Source organism: Lipotes vexillifer, unplaced genomic scaffold, assembly GCF_000442215.2.
Source record: "Lipotes vexillifer unplaced genomic scaffold, Lipotes_vexillifer_v1.1 scaffold1945, whole genome shotgun sequence".
NCBI lineage: Eukaryota > Metazoa > Chordata > Mammalia > Artiodactyla > Lipotidae > Lipotes > Lipotes vexillifer.
In genome coordinates, this window is record NW_006772373.1 from 320,694 (window position 1) to 346,740 (window position 26,047).

The following is a 26,047-nucleotide window of genomic DNA, read 5'->3' on the forward strand; positions in this document are numbered from 1 at the left end:
ACGTAAAAAAAAAAAAAAAAAAAAAAAAAAAAAAATAGAGCACAGAGTGAAAATTCATATTGAAAGATACAAGAGCATTTGTTGTTAAACTATGTTCTTGCTGTGAAATAAAAAATGGAAAAAAATTAATTTGATTTAAAAATTAAGTTTAAAAATAAGGAAAAACAAAAAGAGTCAATTTACATGCCACTGAAGAGTTAATCTACTTATTTAACACACACTTTGCATTAACATCCCTCCCCCAAAATGTCTTTTTACTATGGTGAAGAATTACGGCCTCGCGTGGCATACTTGGCTTCAGAAAATGTTTGGTACCAAACTCGTAAGAGCATTTCCTTTTTGCATGCTACATTTGTGTTATATTTTCAATATATCAGTTCATAGGTTTATTTGATAAATTAGTGACTTCAGTTTTTATTGTGAAGTCATTCTCCAGTGTTCAAGCTAACAAACTTGAGGTTATCTCTATTCTTTTCACTCTATTGCCTTTCATAGTCAAATAATCACCAACCCATGTTCATTCTGCCTTTTAAATCTTTCTCCATGTGCCATTTCCCTCTGCGTGGCTATAATACAAGACATTAGCACCTCTGACCTTGTTTTTTTCGTTGTTGTTGTTGTTTTTTTGGCTGTGTTGGGTCTTCGTTTCTGTGCGAGGGCTTTCTCTAGTTGCGGCGAGCGGAGGCCACTCTTCATCGTGGCGCGCAGGCCTCTCACTGTCACGGCCTCTCTTGTTGCGGAGCGCAGGCTCAGTAATTGTGGCTCACGGGCCCAGTTGCTCCGTGGCATGTGGGATCTTCCCAGACCAGGGCTCGAACCCATGTCCCCTGCATTGGCAGGCAGATTCTCAACCACTGCGCCACCAGGGAAGCCCTGACCTTGGTTTTTGCCATGGCTGCCATTTCACTCTCCCTGTTTCTAGTCATATCATCCTCCAGTCTGTCCTCATCCTGCTGCCTAGATGATCATCTGTAGAAGTCCTGTTGCTGTTTTGCTCAAAACATTTTTATCCCCTATGGGTTAAAATCTCAAGCTGGCTAATCTAAACAGATCATTAAGCATTTGGCCTCTGCATCTCTCTCCATGATTTTTCGCCACGCCCAGCTGGCAAGCTTTGTAGGGAAGCATTTCTAAACCACTAGTGGTTCCAGACACAGCCCCTAGCTCTTATCCCTTCTTCTGCCAAGTCTTTCACATCCTTCAGGCACATCTCCTCTGTGGTATCCTCTGAGATGCCTTCTCTGCTACTCTGAGCAGAACTGGTGATCCTTCTAGAATTATCTCCTTTCAAACAGTTCTCTCTCTTATTACTTCCTGAGAAAGCATCTGTCGCCCCACTAAACTTGTAGGTCCTTAAAGGGTTTGGACTGTGGCTTTTCACTTTCATGTTCTGAAGCACAGCACAGGTTATGGCTGCAGTTAGACTCAGTAACATTAGTAGAATAAATGAATGAATGGGCTGAATTTTAAAGGAAACCAACAATAGCAGTAGTTCGAAGTAGAAGAGACTGTGTTCCAATATGTATCTGTGTTTGGTCTGCTAATGAAAAGAATAGGTATATGTTCTCCCCAGGACACTCAAGCTGAACCAAGGCACCAGCAGACGGGCCTGCCTGTAGCCAGTTCCTCTGGGACAACACTGTGACCCTTGCCCCTTGTGACAGGAGCACAAATGCTGAACTGGTCCCCCATCACAAGGAAGGAGGGAGACTAATGCCTTGTAGAAATGGGTTGATGATTTATTATTTATCATTATTGATATGGGACTACACAGCCCAAATGAGGGATTAAAAGCAGCATAGAGAGACGAAGTGACAGAAATTGCAGCAAAGGGAAATATGATGGGGAAAGGTTCTACTGCCTGACTGTACATCCACTTCTGCAAATGCCCTGGGAACGTCATCAAACCAAGTGCCCAGAAGCCAGTGCATCTCAAATGAAGCTCTTCATTTTTTGTTTTACACCATCGGCGCTCCTCTTCCTACTTTATATTAACCCATGATGAGTGAAGATGACCCTCCTGAGAGGAAATCTAGACTTGGGGAAACCAAGTTGTCTTTGGCATCGGGTAGATCTGGGCTCAAATCCTGGCTGGCCACTGACTGAGTAGCTGTGGTCAATGAATAACATCCCTGGGCCTCAATTTCCTCAACTCTAAAATTGTCCAGGGACTTCCCTGGCAGTCCAGTGGTTAAGATTCCACTTCTGCTGGTTGGGGAACTAAGATACCTCATGCTGCACGGCGTGGCCAAAACAAAAAATTGTCCAAATAAAATCGACCTTGCCGGTTTATTGCAAGCATGAAATTAAATCAATGTGTAGACTGACTCAGAGCCTGGCACTCAATCAGTCATAAATATTACCTCTCTCCCCACCTTACACACCATCTCTGCATGAGAACACACGTTGGATGGACACATCACAAGTACCTATTAGCTCCATGGAAGTGTGTTGATAAAAATATCTATAAACCTTTCTCAGGTAGATTCCAAGGCCCGATAGCTCTAGGTTGTGTCCTTAATCATTTGCCCGTGGAGATGAAAGCTAACATGACCTTGTTCTTCAATTACCAGAATTACTTTACTTCCTGAGCCAGAACTGCATGCTCGCTTTTAGTTATTTATCTTTTCCACTAATTGATCACTTGAGGACTACTGAGTTATAAACGGCAATCTTTATTACCGTGATCTCATATAAAATAATGACTGTCCTTATAATACCATTTACAGAGAAACCTCTCAAGATAGCATAATCACTAGGCAGCCCATCAATCAATCAACAACCGATTAGTGTCAGTTCCTAGAAAGCCATAATTATGTCTTTCTATGCATGGCTCTGTATTGGTTATATTCAACAGACAGCAGCCCTCCCACTAATCTTAGAGGGTACTTTGAGCATACAGACCAACAGACGAATGACCTGTGGATAAACTAGTAATTTCAGATTTGCCAAGTCTTGATGTTCTTTTTGTGTTCATAAGTCAAACCTCAGGGAACGACTCAGAGCAAAAATATTCAAAGTAGAAGGCAGAAGATTCATTCGATCACGAAGAGAAGCACGAGTATAGATTGGGATTGACACATATACATTAATATGTATAAAATGGATAACTAATAAGAACCTGCTGTATAAAAAAATAAATAAAATTAAATTTAAAAATATATATTGGAAGTATCCTTTGATATAAGCCTCCAAGTTTTCAGCATATGTGTCTCACACCCCCCGCCAAGAAAGTCCAGTAGATGTTTTAAAATACAGAAGTAACTAACTCATCGGCTTCGGCGGGGGTGGTCGTTACTGCAATTCCTCCATTTGGGGGAAAAATTTGCAGGGAAACTTCTGAAGAAAAGAAAGTATATTGTGGTTAAGTGGTTGAGCCGAACTCTCCTGGCCGGCTCCATCCAGGACACAGGTGTGGTGATCAGTGAGGTCTGGATAAGTCAGCATGCCAGGATGGCGGGGAGCTGTTCTTCTGCCTCGCTCCAGGAGCACGCACCAGGATGCCAGGGTGAGAATCAAGCCAGGTTCCCTGCGCGCTCATATGCACACATACATATACACACATATGTGCACATGCGCTCACACGGTATGCATGCGTGCCCACATACACACCACCACCACCATTCCTCAGGGCCTTCGCTCATCATCTCAGTCCACTAGGAAATAGATCTCCAGGGATTCCTGGAAATTCTTCTAGTCAGAGAGGGCAAAGCGATGTCACACGTGACTCCTTCTGCCCGCAGATGGGCTGGGTTTAGCCCTGAGAATTTCTGATAATGTTCAGTGAGTAGCCAACATTTAAATATGGCAGAGTTTTCCATACAGATCTGAATTTCCAACTTGAAAACGTTGGAAGAAACAGCAATTCTGGGCCTTATTCTCTGATGGCGGCAATTGGCTGGACCTGAGTTGGGGCAGCCCCAAGACAAGGCATGTGGTCTGCAGTCACCACAGCTCTACAACCCCAAATTTAGGGACAGTCTCAGGGCAAAAACACTTCCTTCATACGCAGTGATTTCTCAGGGACAACCACTGTTTTGAACTGTCCTATTAGGTCTCATTAAAATAATACCTATTGGTAAAGTCACGCGCAGAGCAACTGTGTGTGTCTCTTAAGCAACCACGTACACAGTTAAAACTCTCACTGGTAACTAATGTTCCCAGCAGAGAGGAATGATTAGTAGATTTATAGACTCAAGCGCCATCGAATTTCTTTTTTTTGTCAAACCAATCATTCATTTATCTAAATACTTATGCCTTTATCAGAGCTGTCAGCACAAGAAAGTATTGGCTGCCCTTAAACTCCTGCTGTGCAGCAGGAACAGTGGAATGAAGTTTTTCAGAAAAAAATAATACCATAATAGTACCGCAACTGTTATTTAAATGGGGAGTGAATTAGAAAATTGGATCTGGAAGTCAAAGTTTAAGCAGGAACACAACGGATTCAGAGGCACATCTTCTCTGTTATGGAGATGAAGAAAATGTGTGCAGTGGAATAAATAAGCACTCGTATGCGTGGACGCACACGTGTCATATGTAGACACATGCGCGTGTAGGCACGTATGTATGCCAAGAACACGCCTGCACCTACCTGTACACACACTCACACGCGTATACACACGTTCATACCTGCATATCAGATGTAGCGTGCAGAGTGCCTAAACAGTGGTTACACACACGTACACGTCTCTGTGTTTAGATGGCATACTTGTGCACATATATCCAACTCACTACCAGCAGCTTTGTGTCACAGTAGTTAACCACGTCTCAGCAGAGGTAATGGGAGTTTCTGGTAATGACTCAATTTATTCCTCCTGGAAATGAAACCATGGTTCCAACTTAGCTCGTCAGAAAGGGAAGAGCTCCCCAAATTTATATAGGTTTTTGTTTCTTTAATAGACCTAAATGCTGTCTAATATCTGGGAAAAGGAAACACCCCTACAAATAAGCCAGTTCCTAGTTTGAGGTACAGTGATTCCCAGCACCTGTGCCCTACAATAGAACGACACACTTGAGAGCTAAATCACAATTGTGGGTGCCTGTGTCCACGCTGAGCGTGTCATCTTCAGCTGGCGAGGCGTCAGGAACATGGCCGGATGGTAAAGCTGCTGGGAAGTGAAGGGTGGGTCTTCAGGAGACAGCAGAGAGAGGCTTTGAAATTTCCCGTCCTTAACTTATACCCCTGAAAATAACGTAAGGTCTCAGCAGTAGAGCTAAGTCAAGGCTGGCCCTGGCACCTGCTGCCTGGGTAACCGTGGGCCAGTCGCTCAACCTCTCTGGTCTCTATTTCTCACCCGTAAAATGGAGTAATAAGAACACCTACCTCATGGGATTAGATGTAATGAAAATGCCTTAGAAAAGCCTCTGGTTCATTAAAAGCATTCGAAAAACGTTCTTTCTCATTATCTGTGGGGCAGAGGAAGAGGCAGGGGGAACTCAGACACTATTAAGCATATACCATGTGCCAAGGATCTTGCAGAGTACTCCCTTTACATATTTTATTTAACCTTTACAATTACTATCACTCCTTTACATATAGGAAACTGAAGTGGAGAGCGGTCCGGGAACCTCATCAAAAGTCTTACGTGGAGTAGATGGCAGGCTGGCGTGAGAGCTCTTGTCCCTCTACAAAGCCCAGGCTCCTTCCCACACACTGAAGCTTCTGAGTGTGGTCTGATCCCCCACCTGGGCTATAATAATTACAATGCAGACCCCAGGCCCCACCCCAGATCTGCTAAATGACAATTGCCAGGGGTGAGCTGAGAACTGTCATTCTCACCAGGCCTCCTACGCGATTCTTTCTAAAACCAGAGTTTGAAAACATGTGCCTCTATCCCAGAATGCCCACCCAAGCAGGACAGAACTTGGACGACTCACACATCTGAAGTGTTGTCGTGTCCCTACAGTCCATTTAAATGTCTCTATCTACCCTGATATTAATTTCATTCAGGGGCACTGGAGTTGGAACATTCTCTTCAACCCAACTAACTTCACTTCTTTCTTGTTGATTCAGCTTTGTGAATTTCCCAGCTGAACATAATAGTGCGGTTTTGTGTGATTGGTCCTCGGTTGGATCCTTCATAGATCCCACGCTGTCTATCCCTGCCTGTGATAGATGGCCACTGGCCCCTGTCACATTGATCCCAAGGCCAAAAGAAACTCCGCAGAAAATACAAGTACATTTTTTTTTTCAGTCCTGCCTTGTTTGTGATCTTGATGGAGGTTTAATCCTAGCAGCCAACATTGCTATAGGTGGCAGAGGCCATTGTCTTTTTGTTGTTATAATAATTGCTCCTTTGCTCATGAAACATTGTGTACCTGATGTGTGACCTACAGGCTGTGATGGGGGCATTCATTTACATTATGAGCATAAGAATCGCCTACTGGTAAAAGGAATTGTTTTCTGTAGAGAAAATGCTTTAACAATTTGAGATACTAAAGCAAGTCCTTGATCCAATAGAGCAAAAGATGAATCTGAAAAGAATCACAATTGGTTTTCTCAGATATGTAATTTTACTGAAGAAAGAGGTCTTTAGTGTCATAAAATTACTGCTAAATGGAAAAGGATAAGGCAACAAGGTTACATTTTATAGTTCCTTTGGGTTCTTGGCAGCTAAGATCTGCAAAATTGTTCTAATTAGTTGGTAGCTGCTGAGCGGCATTAATTTCCACCAAAGATACAGTGTCAAAAATATATTTGGGGAGCTTAACACTTGGAAGGAGGTAATAATGGTAGGAACTCTATCTTTCCTTGCTTTTATTTTTCTGTCTTGATGAACAGTGACAATTATGGAATGTATGGAACCGCGACTTAATCTTCATAATGTATATAGCTAATTTCTTAGAGTTTTTATCCTCCGAGACATATTGGTGGGACTTTGCCGTTACGGCGCTGCATGTCTGTACTTACGATCTGCTCATCTTCCACCTCCAGGGTTCTCTCAGTGACTACATATGCATCCTTCCTCCTAGAGAAGCCCTGTCCCTAAAAATGCAGCTGTAAAAAGGAAAAATGTGTCCACCCCGATACTGGAATTACAGTCCACGATGTTTTGAGGGGAAAATGTTCAAAGAGTCTCAGAAATCCCAACCAGCTCTCACTCTGTCCACATCCCCTGGTCCCTCTACAGAAGATTTTTTCTTAGGGGGAGTGGAAGAAACCAAAGGCAGCCTGGGACTTAGTGGGTTAAGGAACAATATCTACAAAGGACCCTCTCTGCTTTTTGCCAGGCTTGCAGATCCCAGGGGTGGGAGTCTGCTCTCCCTGGGACCTCCCTGGAATTGAAGATGCTCCCTTGGTATCCATGGAGACTTTGCTCAGCATCAGATGAGTGTGTTATATGAGACTTGGGGATTTATGAATTTTTTAACCACTCTGTACCATGTGTTTTATGGGGAAGTAGGTGGTCAGAATGGTCAGAAGCAATAACTATGTTAAAAACCTTAAATGGATTGTGGTAGTAGAACAGGTTGATGTAAACTGATGCCTGCATACAGGACTCCAATGTGCTCATGGCAGTGTTGTGCCTAGTCTAGTTTAGCGCTGAGCTGTTTATTTACCTTATAATTGTAAAATGTCAACTTTATTGATAAAGCACCCCACATTACAGGAGACTTTAGAAATAGTCTCAGGCAGCTGTTCTTCTGGCAAAGTAATATAAAATATCTGCAAGCAGGAAAAGCAGGGGGAAAAATGAACATGGTAAGATCTTCCCAGCAACAGAGCACCTCCTATTTGGGATGTGGGCTATTCTTGTGGCTGCAGAGTCTTTAAAAATACAAGTTCAAAATGTTCACTGGTCGTGTGCTACTGGGAAACTTTAGCAAAATGATAAACGCAGCCTGTAGCAATCAAAGGGAGTTAGGCAGGAGCTCTGTCCCAGACAAATATGTAAACCAACCATGGAGTAAAAAAAAAAAAGTGGGGGGAGATATATTATAAACATCAATAATCATTCCAAAAAGCAGCAGCATGATTCTTTTAAAAATTCAAAATTCAGAATCTACATGGGCCGCATGTTGAAATGACTTTCTATTGTGCAAAATCACAAAACATATTAAGAATAACTAGGGGGAAGAGACACTGTAAAATACTTTTAAACTATCTAGAAGACCTCACCAGAGGTTCATCTCAAAGTCTGTTTTATTAATTAAACGAAACCATTTGCCAATGATGTTAGCAATTTAGTGTAATATTTATTAATGCTTATTTTGAACTAGGATAAAATTGCCCCTCCTCTGAAGAAATTTCGATTCTAACAGATGTAAAACAGATGTGTACAAGGTAGAAGTTACTTTGCCAAGTGCTCTTTTATAAAAATAGGTCTCATTTGCCAGATCTGCTAAAGGCTTTGTCTGCATAAGGGATTTGTATAGCTTTCATTAGTTTACAAAAGAGAGGAAGGAATGATCTCTGTCAGGCTGGTGTGGGGAAATACTAAGACCTTAACCCCCATGTTAAATTCCAGAAACTCCCGACAAGCTTGTTCAGGGCCCTTGGCCTTTGAACGCATATTTAAGAATATTAGGATGGGGCTTCCCTGGTGGCGCGGTGGTTGAGAGTCCGCCTGCGGATGCAGGGGACGCGGGTTCGCGCCCTGGTCCGGGAAGATCCCACATGCCGCGGAGCGGCTGGGCTCGTGAGCCATGGCCGCTGAGCCTGCGCGGCCGGAGCCTGTGCTCCGCCACGGGAGAGGCCACAACAGTGAGAGGCCCGCATACCGCAAAAAAAAAAAAATTAGGATGGAATACCCGTCTTAGCTTTTTCATCCTTCATACTAGAACACTGCTGGGTTTTCAGTCATTTTCCTGATTCTGTGTTTATGGTAAATACGTTTACCCAGTCACAATCATCCAACTATAAATGGTACCTTTTCAGCTTTCACTTTCAAGGTTAACAAGCTGCTGGCAAAACAGCCGGCTTGGCCACACCCCTACCTATGCCAGCCACGGGGGCAGAAATCTACACAGGGGGCCTTTCTTCTCAGGGAGGTGCTGAGTATAATTCGAAACCATTAAAGAGAAATAAGAAACCAGAAAATACCGACCAAGGTGGAAGAGTTGGGGAGAGCAAAAATAAGATTCCTGGTCCATATTAACAAATGGATCACTTGGTTTACTTGCTGTGAGGTCTAGATCTTGTTTTCCTAAGCCTATCCTGTGGGCTCGCCTGATGCCTTAGTGGAATGTATTCCACGCAGCATTAAAATCAGAAGAGTAGGAATCTCCTTCCCCAATGTTTTTAGCCTTTAAAAAACCAACATGAGGGAATTCCCTGGTTAGGACACAGCGCTTTCACTGCCGAGGGTGTGAGTTTGATCCCTGGTCGGGGAACTAAGATCCCACAAGCTGCGCAGCCAAAATAAATAAATATAAATAAAATAAAAATGGAATTATTTTTAAGAAAACATGATTTCTTCAGATCTTCCCATTCGTTTATTCGATACATTTAGGTGATAACCATTATATTTCTTTTATTTGCATAGCGTGGAGGATGGAGGTTTGGTAGTATCTATGCAAAACAAGTCCCTGCCCTCTTAGAGCTAACAATCTGCTCTAGGTAAGAGAAAATCATCCATGGGTGGATACTTATTTAAATAATGATGTAAGGCAGTGCTGTTAATCAGGTATCAGGAGTATTCTGGATTACAGGTGCTCTTCAGAGAAAGGGGGGATTGTGATGGGCAACAGAACCCACCAACCCGTGGCTGCACCCCTCCGCAGTGGGAAGAAACCCTCAGAGGCCAGGAGGAGGGTCACCCAGAGCCCCTACCCCACTTACTAGACACTGAGTTAGGATGCAAACTGCCACCATGGGGAGGGCCGAACTTGGCCACACCCTTCTTTTTTATTTGGGTTTTTAGTAGCCAAACCCTTTTGTGTGTACAATTCAGTATGGGTGTACATTTCAGATGCAGTGAAGATGTACGTTTAAACTCTTTGTTTTTTTGAGCAAATAAGTGAAAAGTGCCCAGCACAGAATCTAGTGAAGTTCAGGTACTCCCCCCTCACTCGTTGGATCACCTTAAGAAGATGCATTTGGTGAAGTTAATTATAGCTACCAGATTTTTGTTTTGTTTTCTTCTGGCTTTCCAGAAAATAGAGATCACAGGAGCAAAGGCAATGAAGATCAGGTTAATGAAGTAAATGAGAGGGTTTAACAAATGATTTCAGTAAAGATTCATTGCACTATTAATTAGTCATCTTCCTTTGAATATTGCTACACTGAATGCTAGGGGAGTGGTGGGGGGTAGATGGGTTCGGCAAGAACCACTTCAGCTGTCCTTGTTCTAGTTCACAAGGACGTCAACTTCATCTTCATCACCCTCATCATCCACCGCTTCTCAGCCTCCCCGATTCCCCCCACTGCAGAACCCTAGGGCTTCGTGGAGCACCATAAAAACCACCAGAACAGGAATGGGAGAGCTGTGTTCAAGTCCCAGGTCGGCCACTGCCTGGCTCTTCAGGAGACCCTGAGAGAGCGGCTTAGCCTTTCTGAGATTCAGGCAGCCTGCGGTAAGACACACTCAAAGGTGGGACAGACATTATAAACTAAAAGCAAACGTAATGGATGATGATGGTGGTGGTGATAAAATAATAAGAGCTGTGAAAAAGTGTGTTAAAGTATTTCTGACCCAAACCTACCATCTTCTACCAGCACTGGTACCCACCCGCACCTCCCACCTTCATTGCCCCCCTGCCATATCAATGCCCGGCCAGCTTAATGTCCCCCCTTATTCCCTCTGCCCTTTTATGACCCTTGTTGAACAGCTTACCTCATTTGTGTCTCCTTTATTCTCACCCTAAACTCATGCCAAGGGATTCCCATTGCACGGCCAAATATTGATTAAAATTCTGAGTTTTGTTCTAAACACAAAGAGCTAGAAATTGCATCCTGTGAGCCAGACGAATGGGTTAGGTTATGATTAGATAGCATGCATGACTGGCCCACGGCTTTTGCTATTGTAAGCTGCAGATAGAATCCATTAGGTTTTCCAGGAAGGCATATAAACACATCCATCTAGGTGAATCACAGTAAGTTATTGTTGAGATACCTACTCATGCTCTGGGTCAAAACATCAGGCCTCTTTTCTTTAGCTAAGAGTGTGTCTGGCAGTTCTCGAGGGCTTATTAGTGCCACCACTTTGAACCCACCCCCTCCCGCCCCAAAATACCAGGTGGTGACCTGTTCTCAAACCAGCCAGAAGTGAATTATGCAGTATTTATTGGAGGAGTTGGAAGCAGTCTGGGGTTCTTCTAAACAAATGACTTGCAGTCGACGTTTTTTTAAACAGGCTTCTCCATGTGTTTTATGGGGGAGTAGGTGGTCAGAATGGTCAGAAACAATAACTATGTTAAAAACCTTATATTGATTGTGGTAGTAGAACAGATTGATGTAAAATGATGCCTGCATACAGGACTCCAGTGTGCTCATGGCAGTGTTGTGTCTCTAGTTCAGTGCTGAGCTGTTTATTTACCTTATAATTTGCTTAAGCTCTTCTTGAGGACTTGTATTTCAGCAGTTTCACTGTTTAAAATGCTTTTTTCTTTTTAAAAACGTATGTGTAAGAAACTGTGTTCCTGTTTCTGTCCTCCCCACCCCAGCCCCTTACGGAGTGATGTAAAGGATCCCCTACTTTGCTATGTTCTGCTTGAACTTTAAACTAGACCTTGGGTTTCCATCAGAGCCTGTTCTCTAGTTTCTTCTTGCTCTTATGTTGGACTATCTTGTAACAGGGCGACACTTGTACCGGCAGGAGGGATAAGGCTGTCACATGGCAAATGAGCTCTTTATGAAATGTTGATGCATCAACCTACATCGAATCACACCGAAGAAATAGAACATTACAGAAACAGTGAGGTAGTGGCCAGGGAAAGAAAGGACACCCTTTGTCCATCAGGACCTCGATAGACAAAGAAGGAAGTCAAGAGGCTTAATGGGGTAGAAATAAAGCAGTTCTCAGTAAATGTACTAAATACAATAATAGCTGCCTGTTATCTGGCACACCACGTGCCAAACGCACTGTGAAGTGGAGCACTGTGTGGGTGTGTGTACGTACACACACACCAGGTCTCCTTAGAGCTACAAAAATATTATTATCACTATTTTACTGATAAGGAAACTGTGGTTGTTTATTTTCACCAGTTTATTTAAGCAAGTACTTTTTACGCACAAACGTAATAAAATCCAGGTACGTTAAGGTCGTGACACTTCAGCCTGGCATTCAAATCACTCTTCTATTTCAGTACAGCCTACCTCTCCAACCCCATGCCTGACAGTGAGACCAGTCAGGAAAGTGGAAATCTCTCTAAGTATTTCAAAATAGGGGAATGTAATGCAAGAAATTGATTACAAAAATATCAGGAGAAAATAAACACCAGCCTTTATCTTGCACCATACGTAAACTTAACTCAAGGAACTTCCCTGGTGGCACAGTGGTTAAGAATCCGCCTGCCAGTGCAGGGGGCACGGGTTCAATCCCTGGTCTGGGAAGATCCCACATGCCGTGGAGCAACTAAGCCCACGTGCCACAATTACTGAGCCTGCGCTACAGAGCCCATGAGCCACAACCACTGAGCCCAAATGGCACAACTACTGAATCCCGCATGCCTAGAGCCCGTGCTCTGCAACAAGAGAAGCCACCGCAGTGAGAAGCCTGCACACCACAAGAAAGTGTAACCCCCACTCGCCGCAACTAGAGAAAGCCCACGCCCAGCAGCGAAGACTCAACACAGCCAAAAATAAATAAAAAATAAATAAATTTTAAAAATAATAAGAATAATAAAAAATAAAATTAACTCAAAACGGGTCATAGATCTCAGCATGTGATACACCACTTTAGTAGAACAAAGGATGAAAATAACAGTATCATCTCAATTGATGCAGAAAAAGCATTTGACAGAACACACAAAAAACAGTTGATTTTCCAAAGACCAACAATGAACAACCTAAAAAGGAGATTAAGAAAACAATCTCATTTACAATAACATCGAAAAGAATAAAGTATTTAGGAGTAAACTTAACTGAGGAGACGGAAGACTTGTACACTAAAAATGACAAAACATTGCTGAAAGAAACTTAAAAGACACAAATAAATAGAAAGCCATCCCCTATTTGTCGATTGGAAGACTTAATATTGTTAAATGTTCCTACTACCCAGAGCAATCTATAGATTCAATGCAATCCCTATCAAAATCCCAATGGCATTTTTTGCAGAAGTAAAAATAAAGAAAAAATCCTAAAATTCATATGGAATCTCAGAAGACCCTGAATAGCCAAAACAATCCTGAGAAAGAAGAACAAAGTTAGAGATCTCACACTTCCTGCTTTCAAAATATATTACAAAGCTACCATAATCAGAAGAGGGTAGAAATGGCACAAAGACACATAGACCAATGAAACAGAACAGTGAGCCCAGAAATAAACCCTCACTTATATGGTCAAATACTCTGTGACAAGGGTGCCAAGACCACACAGGAAGGATAGTCTTCTCGACAAATGGTGTTGGGAAAACTGGAAATCCATGTGCAAAAGAAAGAAGTTGGACCCTTATCTTGCAGGAATCATGCAGGATGGTGGTGTCCTGGGCATCTGTGGCACAACAGTGTGCATGTGGTCAACAATATTGTACTGTATGCTTGGAAGTTGTTTTGAGAGTGAATTTAATGTGCTGTGGTTTTTTGCCACAAAAAAAAAAAAAAAAAAAAAAAATGTTTCTTACATAGTTACATATACCCACCATATGGACCCAGCAGTGCACTTCTAGGTACTTACCCAAGAGAAATGAAAATGTATGCCCTCAAAAAGACTTGCACACAAATGTTCATAGCAGCTTTATTTACATTAGCCAATCACTGGAAATAACTCAAATGTTCATCAGTTTATGAATGGATAAGCAAAATGTGATATATACACATAGAGTGGATCACTGTTCAGCAATAAAAAGGAGTGAACTATTGATATAGGCAACATCATGGATAGATTTCACATTGAGTATACTGAGTGAAGGAAACCAGACACAAAAGAGTACATACTGTAAAACTGCATGTGTATAAAATTATAGAAAATTCATCTTAATCTAGAGCCATAATTCTCCACTGGGGTTGATTTTGCCCCTCCGGGGGGCATTTGGCAACGTCTGGTGACGTTCTGATTGTCATAGCTGGGGAGGGGGTAGCACTATTGGTATTCAATGGATAGAGACCAAGAATACTACGAATCATCCTGCAATTCCCAGGACATTCCCCCTACGAGGAAGAATTCTCCAACCCCAAATATCAATTATACCAATGTTGAAGAACACTGATAGAGTTATAAAAAGAAAAGCAGATCAGGTGTTAGCTGGGTCCAGGGACAGGGGGAGGGAATGACTATAAAAGGACATGAAAAAGCTTTGGGGGGAAAAAGAAATGTTTAACATTTCAAATGAACACCATCAGGATAGTAAAGGTGGTTGCAAGAGTACATCCATGCATTACACCCCTCAAAGCCCATCAAAACTATGATTCAATAAAGTTGACTTAAAAAAACAGTTTGGCGTAAAATAGATAGCTAGTGGGAAGCAGCCGCATAGCACAGGGAGATCAGCTCGGTGCTTTGTGACCACCTAGAGGGGTGGGATAGGGAGGGTGGGAGGAAGGGAGACGCAAGAGGGAAGAGATATGAGAACATATGTATATGTATAACTGATTCACTTTGTTAAAAGCAGAAACTAACACACCATTCTAAAGCAATTATACTCCAATAAATATGTTAAAAAAAGAAAAAAAATAAAACAGTTTGGAAGACTGGAGGAGCAAGAGGGTGTTACCCAGAGCTCTTGAGCACGCTTCCACTATTCTAATGTTGCCGGAGCTGTCTTGCTTCTCCTGGGGAGACCGCCAGCACTGAGTAGGTGATCAGGATCCTCCTCTCCTGATTCTACTGAAAGCACTGTCAACACTTCTGGACCCCACAGGGACTTGCCTGAACCAGAGCATAAGAGCTTCCCTCTTCCTCCCACCTTCCAATCTCCTCGGCAGGACCTAGGAGAAAGCCAGCTGGCAAAGGAGTCTGGGAAATGCAGTTCCCAGCCTTCTAGCTCCCTATGAAACAAGAGAGCACAGAGGGCAGAAAGGGGGCACAGTACCTACAGACGAGATCTGGCACTTTGCTGTGGTTCTCCATATCCTAAGCTACAGCCAAATCAAACCATCCACCTGCCTTGTAATGTGCTCTGATGGTAACTAGTCAAGTTGGTTCTCCTGAAAGAAATGCCATCTCCCCTCATCTCCATACTTCCAGTGCTAATCAGATCTCACCGCTGGTTTACATGTAACCTACTTCATGAACCCTCTGGGTTACCCAGTTGCAGGTGAAATTTACCTCACCTTTCTGTTTCATTTGCATTTTATTTATACCTCTCTTTTAGCATATATCATCCTTTATTAAGCTTATGTAGACACAAGTCTGATTTCTTTTACTAGATCAAATTCAGTTTAAAAGCAGAGACTGTGTTTAGTTTATCTTTTTTTTCCTCCGAAGGTCATCAGTGGTGCTGTGTACCTAATAAATGTTCAATAAATTCCTATGGAATAAATAAGTGGTAAATAAGTTGATGAATGAATAAATGAAGTCTATAGATCATTTTATACAATTGCAGAAATGGATATCTGCATGGTATCTGCCTATCTCTCTAAATCCATCTGGCAGCATTCCCTTTTTTATTCTTTTTTCATTCCTATCATATTCACATTTATCAAGAGCCTTCCATATACCAGATACTATGCTTAATGCTTAAGGTTTTACGTGGGTAGTACTAATTAGGAATTGTAAAATAGCTATTAACAACATAAATGTTCACTAGATTTTGCCTTCTTTCCTGCAAAAACTAATGTAAAACTAATGCAAAAAATCACATTATCCCTTCTTTTTGCTCTGAGTAAGGAATTACTCAATGAAAGAATTGTTAATGAAATCATAAGGAGTTTGAGCAATTGGAGCAAATCTTTCTCCTGCTGGGTGAAGTGTCACAGGGAAAGAAAACCAATGATGAGGAGATAAAAGCAGAGAGTGAAATCCTAAGTTATGATCTTATTTAATATCCAAATTTCCAGGGAGTTCTCCTTTACCAAGTCAGAATAAGAACAATGCTTTAAACGTCCCCAGGTGAAAAAGAATTTTCCTGATTTGAGCTCACCATGTCTATAATTATGGAGCAAGCATTTAAAAAGGCAAAAGTGCCAGTTGTATCTGAACAATTCTAGGAGTCACTTGGCCAAGTGGATGAATTCATATTGTAAGCCTGGAATGCTTGGCTCTCTAAGGTGACCAAGCATTGTCTTTAGGAACAACCTAGCAGCCAAATAGAAATCTAGCAGCTGTGCCATTGCAGAATAGCATAGCTGTCAACAGCACTGGCTGTTGGGTTAGGATTCCATTTCTGCCTCTTTCTGTGTTCTTGACCGTGGACAAGTTGACTTCACCTGCAAAACTGGAAGCAGTCATTGGGGTTATCATCCACCTACTCCAGAGCATCCTTGTAAGACATACATAACATGTAATTGCTTAGAACAATGCCTGGAATATAGGAAGCAGTCCTACACTCCAGCTATTATTATTAACATTATTGCACAGCCTCTGAAGAAAGTGACACAAAGGCCTACCATTCTCACAGCAGAAGCCACTCATAAGAGGGAAAATTTAAACGAAACTGGAAGTTTATCTCCCCAGAAATTCTTGTTAAGCAAAAGAGAGAAAAGCAAGGAACACACGTGAAAGGAATACATTTCCTTATTGGAAACACTCTGCGTTTGAAATCAAACTAACTTTCCCGCTTAGATTACGACAGGGAGTATATAAGCAGTGCTCCAACCCTAAAAAACCTTAATTCTGAAAAGAAATGAAAAGACAGCAGTATTGTAAGGCAGCCAGTCTGGTTGTATGTCTCCCCTATGGTGCTTTTGTATAATACAGGGTGATCGGAAATGTCCTATTTTCAAAAAGATAAGCATCAGTAGCAACAGAGAAGGATGCTGTTTTTCCTTGAAAACTTATTTTTCAAGTACATGGGGAAAAATAAGCTTTTATGTGATGCAGAACAGTTCCCAGCATGTGAACATCAAGCCTACTGGAGAATCAGGACACCTGGGGGATTATATTCATCACCCCCTTATTTTCTCTCGACACAGAGAACACTTACTCTGAGGGCAATGTTTGTTCATTCCTAACAGAGCAGGACTTATTCCAGCCTGCTACAGCTCTATGCCTCCTTTCATAAGTCAGGCAGTAGAGTAAATATCAAACCTCATTCTGGGATAGATAATTGTCTGCTTTAGCTGTGAATAACCATCATATAGAAACAATTAAGTAGGGAAGCGGTGACTTCATGTGAAAAGTGTCCTGTCGAGTTAGTAAAACACATGGTCAGTGAAATGTAAACCAAAAGATGCATTTTTTTAATAAAAAGCCAAAAGCCACTCTTGTTGCAGGCAGCAATGTGTTATTCAACTTACCCAGGATGGAAAACCTCCTAAGTGAATGCTTCTCAGCCTTTTGTGGTTTCTGTAAGAATCTGGTAAAAGCAAACCCTCTCACCAGAAAAATGCATAAATGCACATAACCACAGAAGTGTGTATGTAATTTTGAGTACCTGGACTCCCCCAAAAGTCCACACTAATCCTCAGGCTAAGAATCTCAACTCTAAAGTATAGATATGGTCAAGTTTGTGGACACTGGTGTCAGACAGGGCTTGGTATAAATTCTGGATCCAACTCTTACTGCCATGTACGTTTCTGAGCCTTAGTTTTATCACCTGAAAATAGAAATAATAATTCTTCCTGTGTCATAGGTTAATTGTGAATATTCAATCTATTTAAAGTACTTAAGCATAGTCCCTGGCATATACTAACAATAAGCACTAATATTGTTATTAGTTAATAAAATATAAAACTTGACACCCTATGTGTCCACAGAGGGACTTCAATTCAATTTCACTGCTACAAACATTTACCAAGTGCCTCCTACTTCTGAAGGAGTGCGGTGGGATTCTGAAATGGGAATGTTGACAATGGGTGGCCCTGAGCCAGCGAAGTAAGATAGGCCCGATGTGCCCAAGACAGGACAGGCCAGATCTCAGGTTGGAAGGAACTTTAAGTCATCCAGCCCCACCGTTATAGATAGTTATATCAAACCCCCAGCAGAACTACAACTGCAATGTGCAATTCACAAAGGGAAACCTGTGACTCTTTAGGTAACACTTTATGTATTAAAGAGGAAAGGAATAAATCAAAGATATTAATCACTTATGGAATTAATAAAAACAAATCCCGCCACTAAGAATTTTTTGGTTAACCACAGTTAGCCTACTGATGGATTTTACTTAGAATTAAATGTGGAAATATGTGAAAGCAGTAGTTATGGATCAACAAAATCGGTCACAAAGCTCCATTTATTTATTTTTTTATTTTTATTTTTATTTTTTTTGCGGTACGCGGGCCTCTCACTGTTGTGACCTCTCCCGTTGTGGAGCACAGGCTCCGGACGCACAGGCTCAGCGGCAATGGCTCACGGGCTCAGCCGCTCCGCGGCAGGTGGGATCTTCCCAGACCGGGGCACGAACCCGTGTCCCCTGCATTGGCAGGCGGACTCTCAACCACTGCGCCACCAGGGAAGCCCGCAAAGCTCTATTTAAAAGTGTTTTCTGTTCACCATCTAATCAGGTGCTCTTTAACACTGTGATAAAGAGATTCAAGACGGAGCATTAGATGACTTGGGATCAGTCTTTAAATCCACCAAAATACCTTCTCTATACTGAAGTAAATAAAACATAAAAGAAGCAGACTCATAGAGAACAAAGTAGTGCTTACCAGTGGGGATGGGGTAAAGGGCAATTTAGGGGTGGGGGATTGAGGCACAAACTGTTGTGTATAAGATAGGCTCAAGGATGTATTGCACAACACAGGGGATATAGCCATTATTTTTTAATAACTGTAAATGGAAAGTAACCTTTAAAGTTGTATAAAAATAAAAAAGTAGTAAAAAATAAAATAAACTATGACTTCAATTTGTCCTCTTACCTCCATTCCTATTACAACAAGCCACCACCATGTTTCATCTGTTTTGCCGCAGTGGTTTCTTCTGCATTATCTCCACCCTTGACCTACCAATCTATTCTTCACTTAACAGCAAGAGTGCTCTTTTAAAATATTAAGCAGATTGGGCTTCCCTGGTGGCGCAGTGGCTGAGAGTCCGCCTGCCGATGCAGGGGACACGGGGTCGTGCCCCGGGCCGGGAAGATCCCACCTGCCGCGGAGCGGCTGGGCCCGTGAGCCATGACCACTGAGCTTGCGCGTCCGGAGCCTGTGCTCCGCAACGGGAGAGGCCACAACAGTGAGAGGCCCGCGTACCGCCAAAAAAAAAAATATTAAGCAGATCATATTACTCCCTGTTTAAATTCTCTCAATGTCCTTACAATGCATGAAACCAAGAGAGGAAAGTGTGTCAAGTAGGTATTATACTACTGTGTCAAATGGACTAAGGCTTTTTTGTTGTTTGTGAAATAGGAATAATAATACCCACATCAAAGGGTTATTGTGAGAATTCAGTAAAGGCCAATGTTATTTTTGCATTCATTTTATATTAGCTTTTGCAGGGAAGAAGATAAAATTCAGTGAACATTTATATTATTGTTAATTGTTACTTTACACTCCTCAGTTAGTACCGCCTACAGAGAACCTTCTAAATGTTTTAGTGTCAAGATTTTTATTTGTACTATTTTGGCCTCAAAGTAAAACATCTGCCTGATTAAAGGATAAAACCCTGCTTTTAAAAATTATGGAGCAGGGCTTCCCTGGTGGCGCAGTGGTTGAGAATCTGCCTGCTAATGCAGGGGACACGGGTTCGAGCCCTGGTCTGGGAGGATCCCACATGCCGCGGAGCAACTAGGCCCGTGAGCCACAACTACTGAGCCTGCGCATCTGGAGCCTGTGCTCCACAACAGGAGAGGCCGCGATAGTGAGAGGCCCGCACTTGCCGCAACTAGAGAGAGCCCTCGCACAGAAACGAAGACCCAACACAGCAAAAATAAGTTAATTAATAAACTCCTACCCCCAACATCTAAAAAAAAAAAAAATTATGGAGCAAACCAAGTTCAGTTAAAAACACAGGACAGAGTAAAGAATAATTTCAGATGTCTTCAGATCATTTTTTTAAGTTTTGGCATGGAAAGTGATTAGATATTGTGGTTGATGCAATGTCACATGATGAAAATTGCACCATTTTTGGCAAATCTCTATTTTTATTGGTTTGAATTCCTCTTTGCCTAGAGCAGTGCAGGACAATTTCCAAAATAGCATCATGAATCCAACAGCCCATAGTTATAGCAGTCCCCACAGCCCTTTTCTCTTTCAATTCACACATTCTGATTTTAGAAAACACCACACTGAGAATGAATCCTTGAAATCTGCTGAGGCTGGTGGCTGAGAAGATAGGAGTGTAGGTAAAAAGCTGCAGGTACAGTAAGCTATCTCTACACAAGTCAACTCTCATCTGTGCTTCCTTTTATACTAGCTCCATATGAAAGCTATAAGATCACTCCATGGTGAGCTCTTCAGTTGACTTATAGTTTACTTGTGAGCTGTCGTTTTTGGCTTCTTGTGAACTAAATTGGTTCATGGACTATTGCCCAAAAGAACAAGAAGAACAAGAAAGAGAAGGAGAAAGAGGGGCAGGTGAAGGGGGAAGGGAAGGGAGAGAATATATCTCTACAGTACAGTGCTCATTTTTAAAATATTTTCAATTTTTTATATAATTTTTAAAGGTTACACTCCATTTACAGGTATTAGAAAATATTGGCCATATTCCCTTGTGTCGTACAATACATCCTGTAGCCTTACACCCAGTAGTTCGTGCCTCCCACTACCCCCCCCCATCGTGACCCTCCCCCAGCCCCCACTGGTAACCACTAGTTTGTTCTATCTGTGAGTCTGCTTCCTTTTTTGTTGTATTCACTAGTTTTGTTGTATTTTTTAGATTCCACATATAAATGATATCATACAGTATTTGTCTTTCTCTGTCTGACTTATTTCACTTAGCATAACACCCTCCCAGTCCATCCATGTTGCTGCAAGTGGCAAAATTTCATTCTTTTTTATAGCTGAGTAGTGTTCCATTGTACATATATATGTATATATATCACATCTTCTTTATCCATTCAGCTGTCGATGGACACTTAGGTTGCTTCCATATCTTTGGCCCTCATTTTTTATCTCCAGGAATAAGAATATTTCAGCTTTCTTTACACCTCAGAGTAGTGATTTCTCCCATTTAGTACATACTTGTACTAAATATACACTAGCAAACCTTCTTTTTGATTAAGGAAAAAAAATTTTTAATAGAAAGCAACATGTTGAAGGGTTATGACAAAAGAAACACAACTCTTTCTCACTGGTAATTCTATTAAATAATTATTTATTGAGCACCTGCCATGTATGAGGCACTGTGCTAGGTTGGCATCAGCATATACATGAATAAACTGTAACAACTGGAAAGGACTCTAAGATATCTAGAACAAACTCTCATTTTATAGACATTTAAACTCTAGTCCTAAAGGAGAAAGTGACTTATACCAAGTAACATGTGTAGTTACTTATAGCCGAGACTAGAATACAGTCTCCTAGAGTAAGATAGGATCCCAGATCTCATAAATATAATTTTCAGTATATAATTTTCTCATTGTAAAAGTGATGCTTACAGAGAGCACTGAGTAAAAAGAGTGGATTGAACACATGAAATTACTTCCAGCCACTCCTAAAACCCCACAAAAACTATAGCAAAGGGATGTTTGTAAGGCATGGACCAACATGGACAGGGAAAATGTAAAAAGAGACAAAGGCAAAATTTGGGCAACTGGGGAAAAAATAAGGGTTCATTGACCTAGTGGACATAAAAATCAGAGCGAGGTCATTTCCCTGGCTGTGCAGGTTGTATCCAGCTGAAATTCAGTGCCCACTGCTCACTCAGCCTACAGAGTGAAAGCTTCCTCCAGGTGGTGCTGAGTGCAGCCTACACAACAGCAAGCCACAGCCCTGCGGAGAAAACAAGTGCGAAGCAGGAAGGAGCATCCTAGTTTGCATCAAAGAATTCCCCAAAGGTCAGGGATGGAAGGTACCAGATGGCTCTGGAGAGGAGGATAAATGGGAAGGAAGTACACACACACACAAAATAAAGATGGGCTATACATACAGGTATAGATACAGATATAGATATGGATGTGGATACCGATATAGATATAGATATTTAGCCAGCCTAGAATGTATACAGTATGAGGCAGGAATCCAGTTTCACCTTTTTCTAAATGACTAGTTTTATTGAATTTTTGTTGAATGTCACCATTTTCAAAGACTAAATACTGTACTTATATCTTCCAAGATCTGCTTCCAAAGTTTTATTCTACCCATTGATCTGTCTACATTTCTATGAACCTCATGCACTTTTGGGTCTGGGAAACATTTTAGATCTCAGTCTTTAGGTATATCCCTGTGAAATACCTCATTTCTCTAAAACTGATTCTAAGACCATAACTCTTTGTTAGTTCTCTGTTTGTCTCCTTTTAAACATCTGAAGAATTCACTACCCTTCATGAAACTCATATATTTTTCTTAACTGCACTTCAACATGAAATAAATTATATCAATGATTATGAGAGCAAAAGTGTATTATAACCATCCACATTCTTTAGCACTTAAATGTTTTGTTGGTCTTTTAATTGCGTATTTCTTCTGCAGGGCAATGGAACATACAAGATCTTCTGGTTTTAAAGCTGCCTTATAGGCAGCTGAGCACCCCAGCCTCACCTGTTCATACTCCCTAGCTTGCCTCTGCATCCCAGTCATATTTAAATACAGCCTGATGTCCGTCTGCACAAGGCTCCCTGTCACCTACAGCCATCTGTGCGTGCTATTGCTAGTGCTTAAAAGATTCATCCTTCTCATTCACCTGGCGAAAATACAAGTTATCCTATAGGACTGAGTTTAGATATTGCAGCCTGTGGGAAGCCTTCTTTGATTCACTAAATGGTTATGTAGCCCCATTACCTGCTCCTATAAAACCGGTACATCTTCCAGCAAAGTGCTTATCCTGTTGGGTGGTAATTGACAAGTAAGTGGTCTGCCTGTCTACTGGACAGTAAGCTCCTTGAGGTCTGGAGCTGCCTCGCTATCACCTATATCCCGGCCAAGATGGCCAAGAAGCACATGAAAAGTGTTCAACATCACTAATTCTTAGAGAAATGCAAATCAAAACTACAATGAGGTATCACCTCACACCAGTTAGAATGGGCATCATCAGAAAATCTACAAACAACAAATGCTGGAGAGGGTGTGGAGAAAAGGGAACCCTCTTGCACTGTTGGTGGGAATTTAAATTGATACAGCCACTATGGAGAACTGTATGGAGGTTCCTTAAAAAACTAAAAATAGAACTACCATACAACCCAGCAATCCCACTACTGGTCATATACCCAGAGAAGACCATAATTCAAAAAGACATATGCACCCCAATGTTCATTGCAGCACTGTTTACAATAGCCAGGTCATGGAAGCAACCTAAATGCCCATCGACAGACGAATGGATAAAGAAGGTGTGGTACATATATACAGTGTAATATTACTCCGCCATAAAAAGGAACGAAATTGGGTCATTTGTAGAGACATGGACGGATCTAGAGACTACCATGCAGAGTGAAGTAAGTCAGAAATAGAGAAACAAATATCGTATATTAACGCATATACGTGGAGCTAGAAAAATGGTACAGATGAACTGGTTTGCAGGGCAGAAACTGAGACACAGATGTAGAGAACAAACGTACGGACAGCAAGCGGGGAAAGTGGCGCTGGGGGGAATGGTGGTGTGATGAATTGGGAGATTGGGATTGACATATATACACTAATATGTATAAAATGGATAACTAATAAGAACCTGCTGTATAAAAGAAATAAAAGTTCAAAAAACAAAAACAAAAAAATGAATACAATCCTCTGTGAAATTTTTGCAGATATTCCCAGTGTGACATATACCTTTGATCTTATGTTTCATGTTTTTAACATTTTTAGAATTTTATACACATTTATCAATCTTTTCATCTGTGAATTGCTCAATTGCTTTTCCATGTAGCACATCTTGCTACATACCATATGAGCTGTTAGAGATGTTAGATATATTGTCTTCCTACTTAGATATATACTTATAAGATATATTTTCCTCTGGCTTCATTAGTTTCTTTTGTTTACATTTAACTTCTTGGCCCATTTAGAATTTATTTGGGAAAAGTAGTGTGAGAAAAGTCTCTAACTAGACTGTTTTTCTTTTTTTTACAAAGTAGCCTAATACCTTCTCTTGGGCTTCAATGAAATGTTATTAAAGGCAATTGTATTGAAATAATCAGCATCTGAAGACATAGCTCAGTGTTCACTGTGAACTCTGTTTCCCCCCACCAGGTGAGCAGGAACCAGCTATAAGCAGTGATTCTGACATCTCGCTGATCATGGCAATGGAGGTTGGACTGTCTGATGTAGAACTTTCCACCGACCAAGACTGCGAAGAGGTGAAATCTTGAAATGGCGAATATAGAAAAAAGGGATGATAGGACCCAAGGGGAAGGAAGGGAGGAGTGCCCCAAGACTGGACCAGGCACATGCACCTCCAGAACACCTTGGCAACTCCAGGGCACTCCACACAAGAATGGTACCGAAAAGCAATACCCAAAGTCACGTTCATCAGGATGCAGCTTCTCCGTCTGTACAACAGCTCATGGCCTTGGCACCTTTGACGGTGAAAGCTGATTTTCTCTCCCATGTCCTTGTAGGCACACACTTCCGAAGTTCCTCAAAGAGCCTGAAAAGACACTTTTAGGGCTTCTTAGTTTCATTTCAGTTTCTTCTTTTCCTGTTTGGGGAATGTTGTTGATTTCTTTGGCGCTTTCTTTTTAAGAACTACGTGTAGTTTATGTTCACTCTTTTGTTTTTCCTTTGATTCACTCCAGCTTTTGTACAGAGTTCTGTTTAGAAGCATCAGTTCCTGCTATGACCAGTTTGTATTCCATCTCTGAGATTAATGGCCTTGACCTCTCAGCATGAAGTGTGCATGGCTTTAGGAAGTGCCTCAGCACCTTGAAACAGTCTAAGGCCAGCTTTCGTTTAGAATCTAAATTCTTTTAAGTGGATCTTGGAAATGCCAGCTGCCAGAGACCCCAACACCAAGCTCTGAATCTGCTGAGGCCACCACTGCTCATTTTTTTCAGCTCCACACACTGGCTTCCACTTGCCAGGCTCTGTTAAGGACCCACGTGACTTGAGAAGGAAGCTCTAGGGAGGCACTTCAATCCATCTGATTCTTAACAGTCTTTGGCTGAAATTCTGAACTCACAAGTCCCCACTAGGGCATTAGCGCCATTCTCTGTGGCTGTAGGGCTTGTCCGTCACTGGGACTGCAAGCCTAGTTTTCAAACCAGATACCATATACTCTTCCTGAAAGCAAAATTTCTGTTTCCCCAAGGCTACAGCAGTCTTTTGATACCTCCACAAATGGGTTCTGCAGGAGATGGAAGCTTTAGAAAAGATCCAGTCATCTTTGGATCCAACACAGTGAGGGCTGCAGTAGCATCTAGGTCTTACCTTAATTCCAATATGCTTCTGTTCAACCTCGCCAGACCTCGAGGGAGGATTTAGGTAAATCCTTAAGAAAGTGCTTCCCAGGTCTCCCCTGAGTGCGTCTAGATACCAAGTGAGGAGGGAGGTGTGATTTGATAAACCATTTGATCTAAAAAGTACAGCATGGGAATTGTTGATGTCAAGTTTCTCCTGACTGAGACAGACAAAGAGGGAAAGGAAACGAAGTATCAAAGTGAATTCTAAAAACCCACCAGTGTTTTGTTGTTGTTGTTGTTGTTGTTTTTGTGGTACGCGGGCCTCTCACTGTTGTGGCCTCTCCCGTTGCGGAGCACAGGCTCCGGACACGCAGGCTCAGCAGCCATGGCTCACGGACCCAGCCGCTCCGCGGCATGTGGGATCC

At 41.8% G+C, this 26,047-nt stretch overlaps 1 protein-coding gene across 1 annotated transcript in view; it reads left to right on the top strand.

Moving 5' to 3' along the window:
* Positions 1-24,593, top strand: part of RNF150 (ring finger protein 150) — a 239,125-nt gene extending 214,532 nt beyond the window's left edge. Inside the window, exon 7 of the mRNA XM_007447438.1 lies at positions 24,475-24,593. Within this exon, the coding sequence (XP_007447500.1) occupies positions 24,475-24,593 (119 nt within the window). The remainder of the gene's footprint in view (positions 1-24,474) is intronic.
* Positions 24,594-26,047: the final 1,454 nt, after the last annotated feature.